The sequence below is a fragment of the Charadrius vociferus genome, unplaced genomic scaffold (genome assembly GCF_000708025.1).
Source record: "Charadrius vociferus isolate BGI_N301 unplaced genomic scaffold, ASM70802v2 scaffold13, whole genome shotgun sequence".
NCBI classification, from domain to species: domain Eukaryota; kingdom Metazoa; phylum Chordata; class Aves; order Charadriiformes; family Charadriidae; genus Charadrius; species Charadrius vociferus.
This window is the reverse complement of record NW_009647763.1, coordinates 3,854,131-3,875,741: the sequence shown is the minus strand read 5'-3', so window position 1 is coordinate 3,875,741 and position 21,611 is coordinate 3,854,131. Positions and strand designations below refer to the sequence as shown.

The window sequence follows — 21,611 nt, the reverse complement described above, 5'->3', positions numbered from 1 at the left end:
TTGCCAAGTTATAAGAAGTGGGGGGGGCAGGGGGGGAGGGGAACAGACACTAAATTTTTAAAGCCATGGAAAAGAATAAAGCTAGCTCAAGCCAGTGTGCAATAGATCAGACAGCAAATCCACAGGAGTCACTTGTATACCTTCTTTAGTGCAAGAAGTTTAACTTCCACAAAACAGTACAGTAAAAACCGTCAGTTTTAGAGAAAAGAATAAACTTTTCCCAGGTGTGTTCAACTGGCAGCTGGTAAGTTTCAGCTGAGCAGGGTCATGCATCTGCAAGAATAATCTTGTCAGGAATCCATCACAAATGTGTGGAAGCAATGCATATGTACATCTTCATTTCTCATCATGAAAATCATTAATTTTACATGTTCTGACTGTTAATTCTATCCATTATTGGGATACAAGTAAAGTGGGAGGGGTTTTTTGATGTTTTGTATAATTTTACATGGTTAAGGCTGACTCTTGTTTACAGACATTGTTTTTACAGTTACCAGGGTGCCTTCTGTGGACTGTTAAACAAAACATATGCTTCAGTGACTAACTTTTTAAAAAAAGGGAAATAACCAGGAGTTGCTAGGGATCCTCAGCTGTGGCAGAGAGACAGTATTTTAAGCAGAGGGTAGATTGCATCCAACTTGAAACAATTCCCAAACTCATCATGTCCCTGTTGTAGACAGACCTGTAATGTGAAGTTTGCAAAGAGGGAGAGGTATATAACAACAAAAAGCATGAATTGTTTCAATGTAAAGAGCAAAAGTTTATTTTTCCTGAGTAATGTTAATAAGTGCAAAACTATTACTATGTAAGTTGAATTTATTCTTTCAGTTACGTCAAGATTTTAAGTACTCGGCCAAATGAGGTTATTGCCTTTCCTGCTAGGAATATTAATACACACACAAATTTTACATTAAAATATTTTATTACAATACAGACAATTGGGCTCAAAATTAATACAAATTAAGATAAAATATTTACAAGTTAATGTGTACAGTGTAGCTGTTTGAACAGCATAAACAAGAGAACTTCTAAAAATCCACATTCCTTTAGTATTAAGTAACAGAGAGAGCGCCCCTCCTCAGCCTGTTCAAAAGGAACATGTATCAGTTGGCAAAGGCTTTCTGAAGAATGAGAGACTCTTTGGAATAACATTTGTAGAGTTAAGGAAAAAAAGTTTTCCTTCATAAAAAGAAAAATTTGAGAGGAGAAGAAAGAAGCCTTACTTCATTCTGCTACTCTGTGCTATTCTTAGATCACTATCCTTAGTTTTTTCCAAAACTTACACACCCCAGGCAAATAACTTGTTATAATACTGCCACCAGGTGCCTTGCAGATGCAATAAAAATAATGAATTATGGAAGAGTTTAACCACTTTTTTAATAGAAAAGTCTTTACATACAATGATTCTTTCAACAAGAATATTTTTAATGGATGTTTGAAACAGAATTCTATTAGAACAGATATGGGTTCACTCCCACTTTTTTTCAGAATGTTCTTTCTGCTGGTCTACCACTCCTACGCCATTATAAAATTAACCCAAGTCTCATCAGTAGTCACAAGGGATTTGTTATAAATACACGATCTATTCCTATAAATGTGCAGTTCATTTCTCTAGTTGCTGAGGAGTACTAAAAGCTTCATAAACATTAGCAGCAAAATCTTTCACTTGTTCCATCATCAACAGGTCCTGGAAGAAATTTAAAGAATAAATTTGCTTAATCAAAACACATCCACCACTATTCTGGTTTAGCTGCAGTACATAATTCACCGTGTGAAAAGCACCTGTCACTCCCACACAGAGGTAACTCAAATTTCTTGCTTTAGAAAGGGTTATGGGCAGAACTGCAAGTAGAACCAAGTCAAGAGACCTTTTTGTGCATCTGCACAGTTTAGCAGAGGAAAGACACTTTAGAGAAATAGCGTATTTTTGGAAAATACAAACTTACAGAAAGATTAAGTTATGCCAGTTGTTTCTACATTGGTGTTTTTTTTTAAAGCCACAGAAGTTGAACAGAATGAAGTACGTTATTAAAAAGAAATATACAACATTAATTTCAAAATTTTACTTGGGATATTTTAAATAAGGAAGATTCTTACCTGAACAAAGTGACTGGGTGTTTCACTGCATACTGAATGAATCTGTCCATTTATTATTGGTATTATCTTGGCTAAAGGAAGACTGACACTGGAAAGACTAGAAAAAAAACCCCAAAATATTGACTTAGACCTGCTCTGACATAGTAAAGCCATTAAACTGTGATTATTACAATTCTAAATAATTACTATGCCAAAAGGAAGAGTTGAAAATCTGCAAACTGAAATGTACAGATGAACTTTTTTTTCCCCTATCAAGTCTTTAACAGAACAGCAAATTTCAGTTGGTGTTCCTATTACACACAGTTTCACACTTGCTTCTCATGTAAGAGAAATATGGTTTAGGCAGAGTCTTTACTGTGTGTATGTAAACAGTTGTTAGAAGTGTCAGTCTATTTCAAACTCTAAACCAGGCTTAGGACAGACAGCCAAACTACAACCTTTGGGATATTTTAAGTGATGTAAATAGTATATATTTAAATAAAATCATTGCTCTCAGAGCCATCAGTTATTAAAATAAACATCCATAAACCCAGTTATTATTCAAGGTTTTAATTTTCATATTCTAGAAATCATATTTCAAGGATTTGAACTCAGTTTTTGGATTTGTAGCACTCTCATGGCACTGTTTACAACCAAAGTTGACTTCAGAATAAAAGCATTTTTAAACAGTCTTCTGGGAAGAGGTAGAAGATCCTGAATGTTAGTATCTTTTTTTCGACATAACAGTGAAGACCCTAAAGCTCTGCAGGTGTGTGATTTGGAGAATCACAGTAATGCCCACGTTCCTCGAGAACCGGGGCAATTGACAGAGTCTGGGGCGTACAGAGGCTGTCTGCTTACTGCAGGGGAACGCTGCCCCTCAGGGAAGGTACTGTGATACGCCTTTCAGTAGTTACCACCAGTGGGGTAAATCCTCCTTAGCTAGAAAGGCAGTCTGCTTATACAGCGTTCAGGCAAAAAGTGGAAGGTATAGGTCTTCCGCTTTCTACTTCTACATCTGCAATTAATGGTGGGAAAGATACCTCACAAATTCTAGCGATTTCATGGGTGGGAAGAAACATGCGATGCTGACTACTTGACCAAAGTGAGGAGACCAAATTTATTCTCAAAAAGCAAGAAGCAGAATTACTACCAACATGAGAACTTGAAGTAGGCAGGAAAATCCATAGCCTTTTTTTAGAATTCACTATGAACCCAAAGCATTATTCACCCGAGAACCACAATAAAAGAAAACATTTACCTATTTACAGAGCCATTCTGAGAGAGGTCCTGTTCAGTAGGTCTAAAGAACTCTGCCATATTGTCCAGCAGTCGACTAAATCCTCTATTTAAACACATGCTCAAAACTGTACTGAAGTCTGGACTGAAGAAAAAAAAAAAAAAAAGTAGTTTGATTCCTGGGATTTATTTTTCTAAACTAGAAAACCCTGCAAGTATTCAGTGCTACATATGTCACTCCCATAATGGAAGGTGTATCACCCAGACAAAGGCCATTCGTATAGCCACCTCAAGAAAGACCAGCTCCCCAGTAACTCCACAGCAAACCAATCAACAAGCTACACTCTACCCTAAGGTTACTAAATCCCAGACAAATCTAAAGCGTTCCTCACTTCTCTTTTTTATTAAGCAGTAACACAGAAGGGACTTATCCTTAAAAAGCCCCAGATCTCTAGCAGCTGAATTATAAGAATAGTCTGGCATTTGGCTCAATTCCCTCATATTCAGTGTTTATTATAGAAGCCTCCCTTTAGGAGCGCTCTGGTAAAAGGATGCATACAACCACGCTCGAACCCATGCATGAAAAATAAATTCTGATAAGCCAAAACCGGTGTTCATTTTATTAAAGCAAGTAAATCCAATAAAATGACTCTCAATTTACCCCGCTTTAGCAGAAGAGAAGTACTCCTCTGTTCCTGCATAACTACAGAAAAGGTGAGGAAGAGATAAGGGGGTCTGACTGGGAAGGACATCCTGGTCATCTTGTTAAGGCAGGATTATTTTTTATAAATGAGTTTCAGAGCTCTCAAATTTTGAAAATCTCAGCCTACAAGTAGTGAATATAAAAATTTAATGCAGCAGAGTGGTCACATTTCACAAATTAAGTTTGACAGCTTTTTGTATGAAAGTAATTGTCTTACATAAACAATAGTTGTGAGGAGGAGTTTAATATGAATACAGGATATTTCTCCATACCTTTCTAGCATATCTCTAGTTTCATTAAGTAATTTGATTGTAGCGATATCTCTTTCTGTGAGTCCACAGGCCTAAAAAAAGCAAACACAGACACTACTTAGTAAGAAATCCATTGGCAACCATAAGAGTAGAAAGCAGAGTTTTGTACCATGGACCATGGAATTAAGTCAAGATGTGTAAGTCAAATCTATTCAAAAGAAAAGATTTATTGTTGTAAATCAGATCCTTCATAATTTGTATTCTCATTTTCCTTTTAAAGGGGCACTGTAGGATTCTATTTATTTGTTTTTACTAAAACCAATATTAGCAGGAAATACCAGACTAATTGAGCAAAGTATTTTTTCCACTTCTGACCTCCAAAATGGAAATAAACACTGCATATCAGATTAAGTTAAAGGGATAAGTGCACGGAGTCACATGCTGAAACCGAAGTTTCTTCTTTTTACTAGTCTAATACCAAGTTAAGAATGAGTTTTCTCCAACCTGTGGTGCGGATAGAGACAAACACCTTTAGAAAATTACTTTATGTTACAACTGAGATTAAATACATCTTTCTCTTGACTCCTGTTCATTTTCCAGCCCAAATCAACAAAGGACTCCAGCACACTGTCACCACCTTGTCCATCAGCCAAAGTGCTACAACTGTCCATGATCTTTGCTAGTGCATAAGCGCAAGGTAATACAATTTACCTTAGGGCTGAGTTAAGCTGCATTGTGTTACAGCATATATCACAGGCTAAAAGCAGTAACTGTGTGTGTTTCTGAGCTCAAAGCTGACTTTCTGAGGATGACGCTTGTTTTCAATCAAATCTGAAGAAACTACAACTTTACTTCGCATAAATTAAAGCGATAAGGACACTTAGAATCATAGAATCGCTAAGGTTGGAAGGGGCCTTTAAGATCATCAAGTCCAACCATCAACCTACCCTGACAAAACCACCTCTAAACCATGTCTCTAAGCACCACATGTACCCTTTCCTTAAACACCTCCAGGGATGGAGAATCCACCCCCTCCCTGGGCAGCCTGTTCCAATGTTTAATAACCCTTTCAGTGAAAAAATGTTTCCTAATATCCAGTCTAAACCTCCCCTGACACAACTTGAATCCATTTCCTCTCATCCTATCACTTGTCACCAGGGAGAAGAGGTCAGCCCCCACCTCTCTACAACCCCCTTTCAGGTAGTTGTAGAGGGTGATAAGGTCTCCCCTCAGCCTCCTCTTCTCCAGGCTAAACAACCCCAGTTCCCTCAGTTGTTCCTCAGAGGGCTTGTCCTCCAGACCCCTCACCAGCTTTGTAGTCCTTCTCTGGACACGCTCCAGCACCTCAATGTCCTTTTCGTAGTGAGGGGCCCAAAACTGAACACAGTACTCGAGGTGGGGCCTCACCAGTGCCGAGTACAGGGGGATGATCACTTCCCTAGTCCTTCTGGCCACACTATTCCTGATACAGGCTAGGATGCTGTTGGCCTTCTCAACCACCTGGGCACACTGCCGGCTCATATTCAGCCAGCCGTCCATCATCACCCCCAGGTCCTTTTCTGCCAGGCAGCTTTCCAGCCACTCTTCCCCAAGCCTGTAGCGCTGCATGGGTTTGTTGTGACCCAAGTGCAGGACCCGGCACTTGGCCTTGTTGAACCTCATACCATTGGCGAATTGATTTATGATGGAAGAGGCATCACTATTTATTAAAGATACAGATGCCATGGTACAACTAGAGGACTGTTATGTACCCTTCCTCCCCAAAACACACAAACGAAAAAAGCAGAATGAAAAACGGTAGATGAAAGAAACTGACACAAGTACCTGGGTAGCCAGGGGGTTTTCTTCATCTGGCATCAGATAATGACATAAGGGAGAATAAGATGCAGTCTGATCTGAATCTTTATGTTCCACTACCTTCCTGATATCTTTAAGTTTCTGTTCCAGCTCCAGAAGAGATAGGGTGTGCTTAAGGGAAATACTGGAAAGGAAAAATATTACAGTGTTGATTGCAAAATGCATAATGATGCTTTGTCCTCCTACCGATAACATGTTCACAAGTAACAGGATCCCAATCTGCTACATTGGTTTGCTCTGGCAGACATAGCCTGCTATAATAAAAAAGTTGTTTTAGAAAGTCAGTACACCTTTTTTTTTTTGGGGGGGGGGGGGGGGTGGGGGGGGGGTTGTTGTGGTGGGGGGGGGTGGGGTGGGGGGGAAGGTGTTCTAATAAAACATTGTTTTGGGAACAGTCAGCACAATAAAAGCTTACAAGCTACCCACAGAGAAATACAGACTCTTACCTTCCAAAAACTTTATGCACAGCTTGTTTAACAATAGTTATTAACTCGGTCAGTCCTAGGAGGAAGAAAGTGTCAAAATTATTCTAGTGATTTTCTAAAGTCTAGAAAAAAGTAAAATTTTGTAAGTGTAGTTAGTTCATAATAAGCACCGTACCATCTCCTAAAAGGTGCTGAATACTTGATAAATATTGCTGCTGAACTTCAGGGGGAGCCAGTGGTGTCTATGGGAAAAAAAAACCAAACCAACAGTTGTGACATGCCAACAGTAGAGAACAATGCAAAAATCATTTAAAACCACTTGCAACCAATTTTCTCAATCTTTACAATACCCTGCAGCAGCTGGATTCCCCTATATTCACACAACTCTCTAGCTTCTGACTCTTCTTCCTGCCACCGACCCATGGACCCTTCATAAGTCCCCTGGCATTCTTCTCTTCAATACTATACAGATCTCTCTTCCATCTTCAGTGGCACAGAAAGTCCTTCGCTTTTCATTCATACATAGGAAAGTCACTTGAAAAACTGCATTGCAGGTGGAACTAGACCCTCCACCACCCCAAAAACAAAACCTAGTGGAATAGAGTATTTATGCTCAAACCTAACAAGAGCCTATCGGACAGAGAAGCAGCTTTCCGCAACTGAGACAGGACCCCAGTTTGCTCCAGCAGTGTGCCTCAGAGTTGGCCCTGTCAACTCACTTCTCTACTGGAAAAGTAACAGAAAGGAAACACGTTTCTAGTCCAAGCTCTTCTTGCCCTTTTAAAAAAGCTTTTACAAAATGAAGTGTAGCCTCCATCAACCCCGGCCTCCCTAATGGAAGCTTTTCTCAGACCGGCCTTGACATGCTGTTCCTTGACTCTGAGCAGGAGCTGTCACAGAGGGACATATGACAACTAATCGAAGTTCATATCCATTATTTTTAGATGAGCGATCCAACAATTTGCAGATCTCACTCTGCACAATGGTTAATTGCTTACTGTGGGACTGATCTATTTTTATTGAGCAGTGATAGACACACCCTGTAAACAAAAAGCAAGTCTTCCACCTTGCTTAGCCCCACCAATGGACATTTAAGGTAGATGCCCTTTTGGAGTTAAACAAAATAGTCAAAATTTCAAAGACAACATTTTTCTTCTTTAATCCTAGGAAAATTTAACTGGCAGAATTAATGTACGTGCTAGGAAGACCTAAGCATTTATATACATTTGCATACACATCTTGGATCATTCACACAATATTACTGTTTCACAGAAGATTAATGAAAGCAAAGAAATTATTTTATGTTGGTCTTTAGATATGAAGTAACCTTCTTTAAGCAATACAAATGCAGAGAAAAGGTATTCTTCAATATTGCTAGTATTCTGTTAAGCAAGAGTATTGCCAAATCATCCAAATTTAGAGGCTATTAAAACACATCAATATATCTTACTTCCAGTAATGCTTCCACATCTCCGACTCTTGTAAGAGCTCTTGCTTTCATTCTAACACTCCTAAGCTATGCCCTTTTTATCTCTCACTAAATAATCCTTTCACTTCCGAGAAAGTGGAAGTTCAACCTTTGAAACAAAACAGGAAACTTACTGTGCCGTTTTTGCAGAGTGCAGCGTTATCTAGGTAGATGTAACCACCAATAATATTTAACTGGACTCGCAAAAGAACTACTAGCATACAGGTACTATATACAGCTACAATGCTTCTTGTGAAACCTGTAAAAGAGACAACAGAATAACTTCAACATCAAAGAAAAAGAAATAACAGTGAGCCAAGGAAGGAGAGTACTCTCCAAGACTCAAGAAGTGCTCATGATTTTTAAATACAGTCTCTCTCACTAATTGTCACAACACACGTTTTCACAACACATACCCAAGATGATCATGACTCTAATATGTGCTGGAACTACATCTAAAGTGTCCCATTTGAAGTTCTATTTTAATACAATTTGGCACGTTACTCAAGTTATTTTGGGAAACAAATAAAAATTATACAAGTTACTCCAGAAGGAAACTGGATGTACTGTCAAGTCATCTTTCTTCATTAGGCCAGGAAATACACACAGTACCTCAGCCTCCGTCATGCAATTAAGACACAGAAGGCATACCAGCAGCTTGAGAAAAAAGTTACCTAAGGAAGGAGCAGCCAGTAACTAAAGAAAATTAAAACGAGCATCAGCTACCAGCCACTAGACAACAGAGGATGTGTGGAAGAAGTGACATGAATAAATCTGGATGAGTGCTGAATAGCAACGACACGGGCAAAAAGTAGCCAGATCAGAAGCAGGATCTGTAGAGGTGTTGTGAAAAGGAGAAACAAAACTTAAAGGAAGGAAAGGCAAAACCAGAGAGGTGGTAGGGATAACAAACAGTACCAAGGAATCAAAAGTAGCAAAAAAAGCTCAATAGTATTTCACTACATAATTATCCGACTTCACTATTCTTCCTTCCCTTCCACTGCTTCCATCAGCCAATAAATAAAATGATGAACCAAAGGGTTCATAGCCACTGCTATGGTGGTTATCTCAAACAGGCTTGAAAAGAGGAAGTTGCTGGCCATGTAAGGGATGGCCTACATTTCTGATTGATGTCTTCTGTTAGGTTCAGCACAGAACTTTCTGAAAAACTAGTTTGATTTTCCTGTGATGGCACAGAAAGCTCTCGCGAAGTTTTCTTGAGCAGGGTAGCATGAAGGCCAATATAATTCTTCACCTTCATCTCTGAGCTTCTGGAAAAGATTTGCCATGTAGCATGTTACACTATCTTTGTACCTACTGAAACAACAAGCCAGCACAAAGTGTGCATTTTAAAGGGTGTGAACAACATTTAAAATTTATGCTAAATATTATGCAGATGGAATCTTTTGTTTCCACTTACTTATTATCTTTAAATCCTCCCATATTTCTAACTTGTTTGCTGGCCTGTAGGAAAAATAAATGAAAATATTAAACATTAAAATGTATATTTTCCTTTGAAATTAAAAAATACATTAAATGAAACAGTGCTCTACGGCGAGCTCATTTAACTACTATAACTACTCAGTTCACATTCCTGTCTACATTGATTTGCCTCATTCAAGAAAGCAGTATATAAGCAATACACTATGAAGTCACAGAAAAGATATTCAAACTTTAATGTATAAATGTAGTATTTAGTGATGGCAATTATACACTTATATTTTCAATTTTGAGTTACTATGCTAAGCAGTCGGAAAAAGCCCACTGGTGGTACAAAGTGGTCTTTCCTGGGGCCTTGATCCTGGATATGTAGACCTTAGTTCCGCAGGGCTTCCCGTATCCACCTGTGCATAATAAGCACAGCATCAGAATTTCTATATCCTACTTTCTTGCAAGATTCACCATGGCTTGACGTGGTCTTAAAGTTCAGATTTGACCAGCAAAAAACAAAGAGATCATGACCATCTGTGGAAAAGAATTCTTGCGCCACGCACATAAATGCAAGTTGGTCTTCCTTCTTTTGTTGAGGCATGCTTGCTTTTTTTACCTAAACAATTCCTAAAATTCTATATATTATGCAGTCAAAGGAGCAAGACTGTAGATTGCATAGATACACCTGAACTGCCTAAGGTACACTGCATATTTATAACCACCATCCACAGGTGACTTTAGCAACGTAGCAGCAGTGGCAGAGACAGGAGAAAGCTAACCATCCAAAAAGTTTCATCAGCCCTTCTCGCCTGACTGTTAAGCACCAGCAGCGAAGAATGGCTACTCTAGCTGTATCATGGAAGAAATAATTTGTGAAAGTCACTTAGAGAAACATTCGGTCATTTCTTCGGATCAGAATTAACATTTAAATATTTAGGGCAGATAGTTCAAATTAACCTATGCTTAGACTTTACAGTAACCTAGTTTATGAAAAATAATACACTTTTCACCCGAAATCATTTCACTTTATAGGCATAATTTAACATTGAGGAATGTGTTCATCTGTCTGGAACAAACACGTGCACTTTGGTATTAGTTTGACGATTATATCACTTACATAAACAATGAATTTTTAAGCTCACTGCTATCAAGTAACATGAATGAACTGATATAACGAACTATTAAGTCTACAACTCCAAAAAAGTAAAGCGACAGAGTAAAGAAAGGATAGCTGGGAGAGATACAAGGATCCATGGCACATACAAAAACAGTTTACACACTTCTCTTTTTGCAAGCTAAATCAACAGTTTTAAAAGCTATTCTAAAGCAAAACAGAGGAAAGACTGTTAAAAAATAAAGTAATATTTCTATAGATAAAACACGTAACAGGACCATATTTGTTACTTATGAGTGGTAAGTGTTCCATGCCAACTGAAGAGAGAAAGAGAAGCCAATACATCAACATCTGCCAACTACATTTGCACCCATTATGTCAAAACGTTTTCTGGAGCTCATGCTTACAGAGTTTCTCCTCACAAAATAAGGCAACGGCCACGTAACAGTTTAAGCCTGCAAGTATTAAGCCTGACAGTGGAAATTAATTTTTCATTGAGTAAAACACTTATTATGAAAAATACAGTAAATATTCCATTAAAATTAACTTTTCCTAATTTCTTGTTGTTTGGGGTAAATAATATTCAATTACAGTTGCAAATTCTCAGATAATCTGTTACAAAAACATCGTTCAGGGTGTAACTCCCACTTTAGATGCCACATTCTGTTGCCTTGTGGGATTTTTTTGACTGAAAAAAGACAATGACAGGATAGGTAATCTATTAAATTCTGGTCAGCTGAAGTTATAGCTATATAAATAAACTAGTGGGAGGAAAACTAGAAAAGCAGTCTAGAGTGAGTCAGAAACCCCGTGTTAACTGCCTACATAACACTTTTACTCCATGCCAAATGCCAAGCAGCTTACTCTACTTTTAAGGTATGCTATTATGCACTTTATGTATTTAAAAACATGCTGTTTGTTCCTGCAGTTATAAGGAAATCAAAGGTATTTTCTGACAGGGAAGCATTCCTCTTAATGTATGACATGCCCCTAATTGTTCTATTTCAAAAAAGAAAAAAAATGACTTCTCATAGCTTATATCCATTTGCAATCTCACCTTGGATACTCTCCACTACTATTCATGTCTGACCTTGATAAGATTTTTACCTTTTCATAAAAACAACATTAACAACTCAGTCAAGATACTCTGTCCTGTTTAAAAGGGGACTACATCTTGTAAGTACTTTATCTGCCTATCTTATAAGCACTTTAACAAAAACCATGGCTCTCACTGCAGCACCTTAAAGGAATTAATATTTCTTGTAATGTTTGGAAAATACCAGCCCTACCTATCAAAATACATCTAACACAATACAAAATATTTACACAGTGATTTCAAAATACTTTAAGACTGGTGACTCAATGGGACACAGAACCAAAATCCTGCATGTTCTCTGCATTATAAATATGTAATTTGAAAACCACCTTATCTTATGAGTGAAACAAGTGATCTTTAACACAATTAACAAAACAGTCTTACCTATTTTTAAGAAGGGATGTGAGACTCTCAGAATTTAATTGATGCATTAAGGCATCCCTCAAAGTTGGAAGCATTGACAGCACTGTTATTATAAGAAAAAAAAAAGAGAAAAAATATGTCAACATAAAAATAATAATAATAATAAACCTAACCTCAGCTCTCACTCAATAGCTGCTATACAATGCAGATCCCATTGCTCAACAAAGCCGTGAGGACAAGCGAAATAGGAAAACAGAAAACCCTGGGAGTACTCAGAAGTGCAATTACATGCGTGCCTCTTACGAGCTTGGGCACAATGCTGCCTTATGTGGCTGTATGTCTGTGCTGGCTCTAGCTGCAGCTGTGTACTCATATCCTGCATATATGTCTTCAACTCCCCAGATGAAAATGTGGCGAAAAATCTATACTGCTGCATTTCTCCAAATGAGAATAAGAAGATCTGAGGTTTGTTTTTTTTCCCCCAACAAGAGGACCAGAGAAAGGTATGTTTTAAACAAAAGAAAGCTGTTGGGGAAAAAAATAATCCTTTAGTTTCAGAATATTCAGTGTTACAATCTGCTGTTATATGATGGGAACAGGAAATGGAAAACAAGCATGCACAGAACAGAAGAAATACTAAGAACAAAATATGAAAAATCTCGACAAGAACAGACGCTGCCAGAGAGAAGGTATTTCATACAATGAAGGGCAAAGAAAAAGTCCTTGCAGTAAAAATCAATCCCAGCACTACAAATAGAAAAGATGAAAATAAAATGCCAGAGTATTTCATGTCAGGATACACACAGTGCACGGAAAGCATTTGCAGCCATCTAAGAAGCCATTACAAATTTCAACAGGAAAAGAAAATGCTGCCCAGTTTGTTTTATAGAAACAGTTTTGAATGGCCTGTACTTACAAGAATGACAAGGATTTTGTTAAACTCTACCCTACCATCTCCTCTCCAAAACTCTAAAGACCAGTACCGTAATACAAACCTTTTCACTTTTTCCTCCCCAGCTAGTCAGGTACCTTTTAACTGTTAAAATGTAGGGAACTAATGGGCTGATGTGCTTCTTATTTGCAAACAAAAATTACCCACCAAGCTCTCCGTGTAGCTTACTAACAATGTGCTATAATGAGTAAAATAACCCTGCTGTAAATTCAGTACTGTTTGAATCTGGGTGCTGTTTCAGACCCCAATACCACATGCAGTTTAGGGCAACACACAAAGGGTCTTGAATTGACAAAAAATTGTAACCTGCATGTATATTCATATGAATTACAGATGTATATATTCAAACCAAAGGTTAAGATGACCCCTAGAAACACCTTCACTCCTCTGTTCTTCAGACACCGGTTTTACTATGCAAAATGACTGTATTTATCCACTAGTATTTAATTTTTTGAATTCACCTACATTTCTTATTCTTCTTTTATCTTGTCAGTAAGTAGTATAAATCCCCAAATAATTCCACCTATGAAGAACAGAAGTAATTTCATTGTCTTACCTGTCATATTGCACGTCCTCTGATTGCTTTCAAAATGATACTGCCTTCGTGCTTGGGCGATGTATTCAGCTGCCTCTCGTTCTTGGATTTCTCTGATTTTCTTCTGCCCGTACCTTCCCAGTAAATAGACTCCTACAGAAAGATTTTCATATTACAAGCTGCTTTAAAAATGTGAGGAAGGCCTGTTCAGCCTCTTTCTTTGATTTTAAACCATAAGAGTGCATAGTGGAGTTTTTGCGATGTGTGAGTCTTGAGTATTTTAATACCGATTGACAAAACAGTAATAGGAAATAATGTTTTCAAAAGTAATTAAAATGTTGAGGGTAATGACTTGAATCAGTATAAGAAACTTTCCCGAGAAGAGATATCTTATTTTTCAAAGAAGGCATTTTTGGTACTACTGCAATGTGAACACTGAGTACTGAAGAGACTGAAGCAAATATTGGGAAAAGAAAAAAAATGTAGGGTAACAAACCCAAAGACTAGAGAAAAGAAACTGAAATGAATAGGTCTTGAGAGGGATGCAAATTTAATTTTTTTAAAAAGATAGCTTTCTAAAATCAGCAGAAGTTAGAGATAAAACTCAAGTCTTCAAAATCCCATACGAGACAACAGTTACAGGCCAACACTTCTTTTGCTTGGTCCTGAAACTTGTCTGTAGGAAGAACCTTAGCTTCAGTAGGGCTTGACTGCGGCCCTCTTATTGCTTACCACGCCTGGTCCTACTCTCCAGCCCCACCCTTCTGCCTTTGAGCATCTGATCACCCCTCATCACCCTCACGATGAATCTCCATTTCCACAAAGACCCACCAAAAATTTTTGCTCTACATTTCTTCCTCTTCCAACATACATCCCCCTTTGAAGTTTCCCCCGACTGCTCTTCCCACACCACCAGGGGTTCACAGATCTCCCCAGGCTGCCCACAGCCCTCTTCTCATCTTCCTCATCTCCATCCCCCTTTCTAAGCCATTCCTCAAGATACCACTACATCTTCTGCACTTATCCTCAGCACCTTTGCCCACTGCAAGCTGCTTTGCATGAATTTCTCCCCCTCCACCCAGGGGGGGAGAAGATAAGGGAGTAACAAATCCAAGCAGAAAAGAGTATTGCACAGGTTGATCATCTTCTGTCCACTGGAGAGCAATCCCCTAAATAACGAAACTCCTCTACAGTGTCAGCTCTAACCGTCAAGTCGATAATGGTAGACAGAAGAAATGTGAGTATCTAATCAAGTCTTTATTTTTTTCCACCAAGCACTTTCAAAAGTGGTAAACACAGAGCTACAAAGTTTTCTTCAAAGTTCAATTTTCACATTTCAAAGTTAATATTTGAATGAACGAGGCATATAACAGTTGCTGAATGCTGAAAGCTTTACAAATATTTTTATAAGCCCAATTAACAAAAACTAAAAAAAAAAAAAAAAATCAACCCAAAACTCCAAGATTTTGAATTTAGCTACATTTTTTATGTCATTAAAACCTTTCAATACATTCTCCAAAACTATTATCAGTATTTCAAGAGGCTTGTCAACTTTGTGCCCCGATAGTCACTCTTGCAAAAAAAATCCAGCTATTCATATCAGCATTATGTTTCCTAATTGGCAACTTCAAGCCAGACCAGTTTGGAACAACCACAGTCATTTCCATTTATTTCCCAAAAGGCTCATAAAATAAAAATGGGGAAGTTACTCTCTCTTGCTTCAGCCTTTAGGCAGGCTGACCATTTGCCATGTGGAAGATTCACCCCATTAGATATAAACTTTAATATTATGGTTCCATATACATAAAATGCAATTTTACCACTAAATTGTTAACCAAAATGAGACTTCAATAAACAACAATTAGATTATTTTTCTCTAAAAAATTACAAATTCCTGCCAAGAATATCAATTTAGAACACAACTGTAAGGGTGCTGATTTTTGGGTTGGGTTTTTGGGGTTGGGTTTTTTTTTTTTTGGCAGCTAACATACTGGAACAGGAAAAACTTTTTTAGTATTAGTAAATAATTTTTGAAAACAAGATTTTTCCAATCATTTTATCCCATTCACACACAGTCACTTGTCCAAATGACTACTTTTGTTTATTCCCCTCCCAGCCCCCACAATAAATCCTTTAACTCCAAGTTTTGTGGCAGAAAAGTGGTAAGTATAAAAAAAGACTCTTCCTGAACGTACACAGAACAGGGGCAAACAATTCAAGAAGAATCATGTGCATGCCCTTGAGTGATATGCTGCAGCAGCACTTTTATAATTAAGATTGAGACAGCTAATTGCTTAATACTTGGTTGTTAAAGCTGTGTGATTACTCTGTACTAAGAACTGCTGTGCCTCCTGAGGGTCCAAAGTTGCATTAGCAGTTATCCAGGTTTAACAAGGAGTTGTCTAAAATGATGCAACACCAGCTACTACTAGTCTTATTTCTCCCCCCTTCCCCTGAATGAGGCTGTAACTTTGACCCATCACTAACAGATGTTATTCACCCCGGTTTCATCTTCAAGAATGCAATGCATTAGAAGTAAACCAAGGTAAAAGTTCCACCATCCACACAGCTCTACCAAGGTAAAAGTTCCACCATCCACACAGCTTAAGCAAAACCAACGAACAACAAAAAAGTCTGGATGTCAGCGACAGGATGCCTCTGTTACTTGTCGTTGTTGTCAGCTTTGAGACAATTAATTTCTGCCCACTAGTTGCTTGCGCCTGAACACAGCATCGGAGCCTCTGCAAGTCTCCAGCTTATGGAACATTTCAAGGACCTGCCAGCCCAGGTGTTGGTCTGCATGTGTGTTCACATTTTACTTGAGAACTATCTTGTCTATCTATATTGACACACACAGCATTAATTCAGAAGACTTGAAAATAACACAGATTTCTATAGAAGTTCAGGCTGAACGCATCACACAGAAACACTGTCACTTGGAGTTGGAAGCTGGACTAGAGAAAGCCACATCCCAAGAACTGCTATGTCAAGTCAGCTAATGTACCTGTAAGAAACTAAACTGACATTTTGAAAATCTCTGTTGTTATAAACAAGCAAAGTGACCACCAACTTTTTACAACAGCTAATATAACCCAATTTTACCTCTCAGTATGGGATAGGAGGTCTGCAAAAAGCGGCAGCAGCAACATTTTACTCATGTCTAATTAGTAAACCATTGTATAGATGGAACCTCATACTGAATCTTTCCCATATGTTCCACGCAAAACCAGGAATTAAGAAAATTCAGCAATAATGAGACTGCCTAAAAGATAATTTCTGCATTCTGCCTTCATTAAAACATGAACTATACAAACAACTATAGTCCCAACACTTCTGATTCACAGCGGGTTCAGAAACAGATGAGTGGTATAAACTACATCAGCTGATGCCAGAACCTTCAGGTATAGGAACCTCAGTAAGGATCTCAAATTACAGAATCACAGAATTTTCAGAGTTGGAAGGGACCTCTAGAGATCATCTAGTCCAACTCCCCTGCTAAAGCAGGATTGCCCAGAGCACATTACTCAGGACTGCATCCAGGCGGGTTTTGAAAATCTCCAGAGAAGGGGACTCCACAACCTCCCTGGGCAGCCTGTGCCAGTGCTCTGTCACCCTCACCGTAAAGAAGTTTTTCCATTTGTTGGAACGGAACTTCCTATGTTCCATTGCCCCTCATTCTGTCACTGGGAACCACTGAAAAGAGTCTGGCTCCATCCTCCTTCAACCCACCCTTTAGATACTTGTAAGCAACAATAAGGTCTCCCCTCAGCCTTCTCTTCTCCAGGCTAAAGAGTCCCAGCTCTCTCAGCCTTTCCTCATAAGGGAGATGCTCCAATCCCTCAATCATCTTGGTTGCCCTTCGCTGGACTCTCTCCAGCAGTTCCCTGTCCCTCTTGAACTGGGGAGCCCAAAACTGGACACAGTATTCCAGTTGTGGCCTCACCAGCACCGAGTAGAGGGGAAGAATGACCTCCCTCGACCTACTGGACACACTCTTCCCTATGCAGCCCAGGATTCCATTGGCCTTTTTGGAAGCAAGGGCACACTGCTGGCTCATTCAGACTGTTAAAAATTTATATACAAAGTGAAATGTATTTACATTTGTATTGGTTGTCTGTGCTGGTTTTGGTTGGGATAGCGTTAATTTTCTTCACAGTAGCTAGCATGGGGCCACATTTTGGAATTGTGCTGAGAACAGCGTTGATAATAGAGATGTTTTCATTATTGCTGAGCAGTGTTTACACAGCATCAAGGCCTTTTCTGTTTCTCACCCCACCCCACAGCAAGTAGGCTGGGGGTGCCAAGAAGTTAGGAGGGGACACAGCATGGACAGCTGACCCCAACTGACCAAAGGGATATGCCATACCATATGACATCATGTTCAGCAATAAAACTACAGGGGAGGTTGGTGGGGGGACCACTGTTTAGGGACTGGCTGGGAATTGGTCAATTGGTGGTGAGCAACTGTTTTCATTTGCATCACTTGTAGTTCTTGTGTTTTATTTTTATTTCTCTTTATTACTTATTCCCCCCCCCCTTTTCCTTACAATTTTTATTATTTATTTTTTAAAATATTAAATCATTTTTATCTCAACCCATGTGTTTTCCCACTTTTACCCTTCTGATTCTCTCCCCCACCCCACCAAGAGGGGGGTAGGCAGTGTGAGCGAGCAGCTGTGTGGTGCTGGTGCTTAGCTGCCGCCCAGCCTTAAACCACAACTTTGTCCTACAACACTGGGAACACCTGGGGTCTACAATACCCATATCCTGTGGCAGCAACACTTTGATTCATCTGTTAACAGTGAATTGAGACAAACATGCTCTAATTTGTCTGTGTAGCCCTCTTCGGCTGTAGCATTGCATAGGCTCGTCCCACCTAAATGTAAGTAGCGGAAGTAGCTTACAAAATCTGCAGGTTCTTACATACTCACGCCAGTGGTGTCGAACAGGTAGGATTTTTCTCATATCACTTAAGTTATGGCTTACCTCTCCCTCAGCCCTTTCCTTTCTTTACAGGTGGAATGCAGAGATGAGCAGAAGGGTAGGATAGGTGACTAGGAGGCACCAAGTTTTCAGGAAACCTCTTTACAACCCTATGTAACCTTTCCTCTCACTGCCATACTTTCCTCAGGAAAAAAAATCAAGGGAAAATTTTCAGTTTTAAGTATTTCATTATGTAGAAATCGTGCTGACACACAGAAGCCCGTATCCTTCCAGAACACCGACAGCTCCAAAACCGTATGACAACTCATACGGTTTGTCCTTACGTATGAGCAAGCCATGCATCAACTGACATACAACTGTTCCATTATGGTCAAAAACCATATTTAAAATAAAAAGACACTAAAGCCTTATTCTCTTGGCACCACTGAGTCCCACCAAAACCTATTTAATGCCCCTGCACTCACTCACAAACCAAGACAACTTTCTTTGCTAAGCAGACTCCTGAACTGAAATGCTCTTTCTGCAAGCTGAAGGTTGCAACAGATGAAATTGAGCAATTATTCATTCACCAGTGAAATCAGGTGAATACATTGCAGACACACCCTGAACTTGCTCTTCTACTGCAACAAGAGCATTTCAACAGCGAATCATTTTGTAATATTCATTGAAATCTGCCTTGAACACTAAGCACTGAGATAGGTAGATTTACCTTAAAGTGATTTCTATTGAATAAGAACAAGTGAACATAACACATCCTTGCAGCTCCATCATGCTAGCTATCTCTCTACTTTACATATTTCTGGTGGGTTTGATCCCAGAGTACTAGATTTTGCTTGCTTGAAGAGATTTAAGTCTTCATAGTATGCAATTTGCTTTACATTGGTAAAAGAACAGACTCCTGAAGAAAGGGTTGGTACAGGGTCTTTGCTAAGTTGAGGTCTTCTCAACCCCTCTCTACAGTTAAGGGGAAAATCACACCTACTTCAGTTGTTTTCCCTCAATTTGAGCTCTTATTTTATGAGGTTTGTATCTTCATACGCAGAAAAATCTGTTGTGGTGTTGGGATTGACAGAAACGACACGAAGAATGACAGCCACTGATAACAGGTAAGGAATCCATGTCAGTAAACAGAGGAAAGGGCACCAACCAACTCAGATTTTGATGCAGTAATTTTTCAGTAACACAACACTGATACAACGCTGTATCAGTAATAATGTAGAGACTCTTCTGCACCATCTAAAGAACCATTAAATATTCACATTCATTTCTGACCATGTGCCAGTTAAAGACTTAAAATCATTAAACCCTGTGATGTCCCATTTTCTTTGTTACATCCTCTTTCCCAGAAAATGCACCTACAGCTCTTAAAAAGAACAAAAAAACACCAGAGACCCAGTCCCTGGTATTAAATCAGCAGATTTGGATACTTTTGTTAAATCACTCAGCCACTTTCAAATATTCTGCCTTCAAGTAAAAGCAGTGATGTAAAGTTGCATTCTACCTTTCAACATCAGGCAGTATTTTTCAGAGGAGAGTCCTTTGTGGACCTGAGAGTTCTGATTCATCGGTGGTGCCATTACCATAGCTCCTGGTGTTATTTTAAGGTCTGATCCATCACTAATATGTAGATGGCCAAATCACTCAAGATTCAGTTGCTGAACAACTGTAGTGCAGCACTCTGCAGTAAATCCCTCCATCTCCCAGCCTGCCTAAAATACCATGGCGCAAGTTGCAGCTGGTGGCAGCTAATGATGTTCTCCTGCTTGCAGATGCCCTGATTAACTACAGAGTCTCAAATACAAAAAAGCAATTCTCTACAGACTCCTCAAATACAATATGGCCTCAGGAAACAGGTACTTGATCCATGCTGCAGGCAACGACAGCATAGTTCAATATTTTCAGTCAGAAGTTGAAATGCTTGTTACAAGAGGAGCACCTTGGGGTTTTTTTGGATTGGTCATACTTTAAATGACTATATTTTAGTCCCTGATTATTATATTTTTTTTAAGCGTACCTGAACCAGTCAGTAGCATTTTAGTGAAAGTGACACTGAACTGTACATAAACAGCATCAATCATAAGAAAAAAAGCTGCAAATTCAGCACTATTAGAATGGCTGTTTGATGCAGGCTAGCAGAGGGTTGTTTATACATGATGAATTTAGGATTTCAGGCTATGAGGACTATGAAGAGCCACAAGCTCTCCTGTATCTGCTTTCCCACTAGGACATCGATCCACGCTTACTAGCTGAAACTAGGACAGCTGATGTTTTTACTACTCCCATTTGTCTGCCCACCACTCTCACAAAGACAGTTGAAGGGAAGGGGGAACAGCTTGCAGGTTACAGCCTGGTATATTAAAGTAAATCTGTTTATTTAACATGGTGGGTTGTAAGTGTGGTGGCTCAGGAACCGGTAAACGTTACATTCTGCTGTACGTGCAGAGACAGAAAACCTGCAGGTGAAGGGGTAAACTTGGAGAAGCAGTCTGACAAGTACTTCAGTAATCATCATCTAGCCTATTACTGTATATTAATCAGCACTCTTCGGAGAAATGCAGAAGGAATTCAGGCTGAAAAGATGCAGAGGACACAACAACCAAAGCAAGTCAAAAGTATATACAATTCACCTTTACAAGAGACCTCACCTAAACAGGAGAAAAAATTCAGGCAAGTTCCAGTGGGTATAAATAAATACAAGCTTTCCTTAGCAACTCTAATATTGAACTCTGCCATTTGCATAAGATATAAGTACATCTGTTGACTGAGTGCGCAAAGACATGGCCATACCTTTTGAGTATCTAATCTCCAGCTGCACAGCTACGCACTTTGTTATTAAACACAGACAGATCCAAGGTGTTATTTTAAATCCAATTCCAACTAAAAATAACCCTATAATAACTCCAAGGAAAGGAGGAGCTTACCAGCCCATAACCACCCTACAGGTTAGACGAGACCTTTCAGGGAGAGAGAACGGCTCGAATAATTAAGGCAAATCCTACTCTGCAGTAAAGTTTTGTGTCTGCCGTTGGCTTATATTTGACGATTCACCTCCACGCGCAAGCCGCTTTTAAAACTATGGGCGTTCAGCCTCCGTCCTAGAAGTAACGACACAAAGGTGAGCCACACTTCGCACGGTCAAACGTTGCATCAAACCAAG

At 39.1% G+C, this 21,611-nt stretch overlaps 2 protein-coding genes across 2 annotated transcripts in view; one reads left to right on the top strand and one right to left on the bottom strand.

Annotated features, from left to right (window-relative positions):
* Positions 1 to 982: 982 nt before the first annotated feature.
* Positions 983 to 13,667, bottom strand: PEX3 (peroxisomal biogenesis factor 3; the record flags this gene model as incomplete). The annotated part of the gene is made up of 11 exons (XM_009882309.1): positions 983 to 1,687; positions 2,098 to 2,194; positions 3,338 to 3,460; positions 4,291 to 4,361; positions 6,094 to 6,250; positions 6,573 to 6,627; positions 6,727 to 6,793; positions 8,154 to 8,278; positions 9,440 to 9,483; positions 12,045 to 12,126; positions 13,532 to 13,667. Coding segments are annotated over 11 exons (1,041 nt in total), but the record flags the coding sequence as incomplete, so codon positions are not given.
* Positions 13,668 to 14,729: 1,062 nt separating this feature from the next.
* Positions 14,730 to 21,611, top strand: part of ADAT2 (adenosine deaminase, tRNA-specific 2) — a 19,914-nt gene continuing 13,032 nt past the window's right edge. Inside the window, exon 1 of the mRNA XM_009882341.1 lies at positions 14,730 to 14,747. Coding sequence (XP_009880643.1) covers positions 14,730 to 14,747 — 18 coding nt within the window. The remainder of the gene's footprint in view (positions 14,748 to 21,611) is intronic.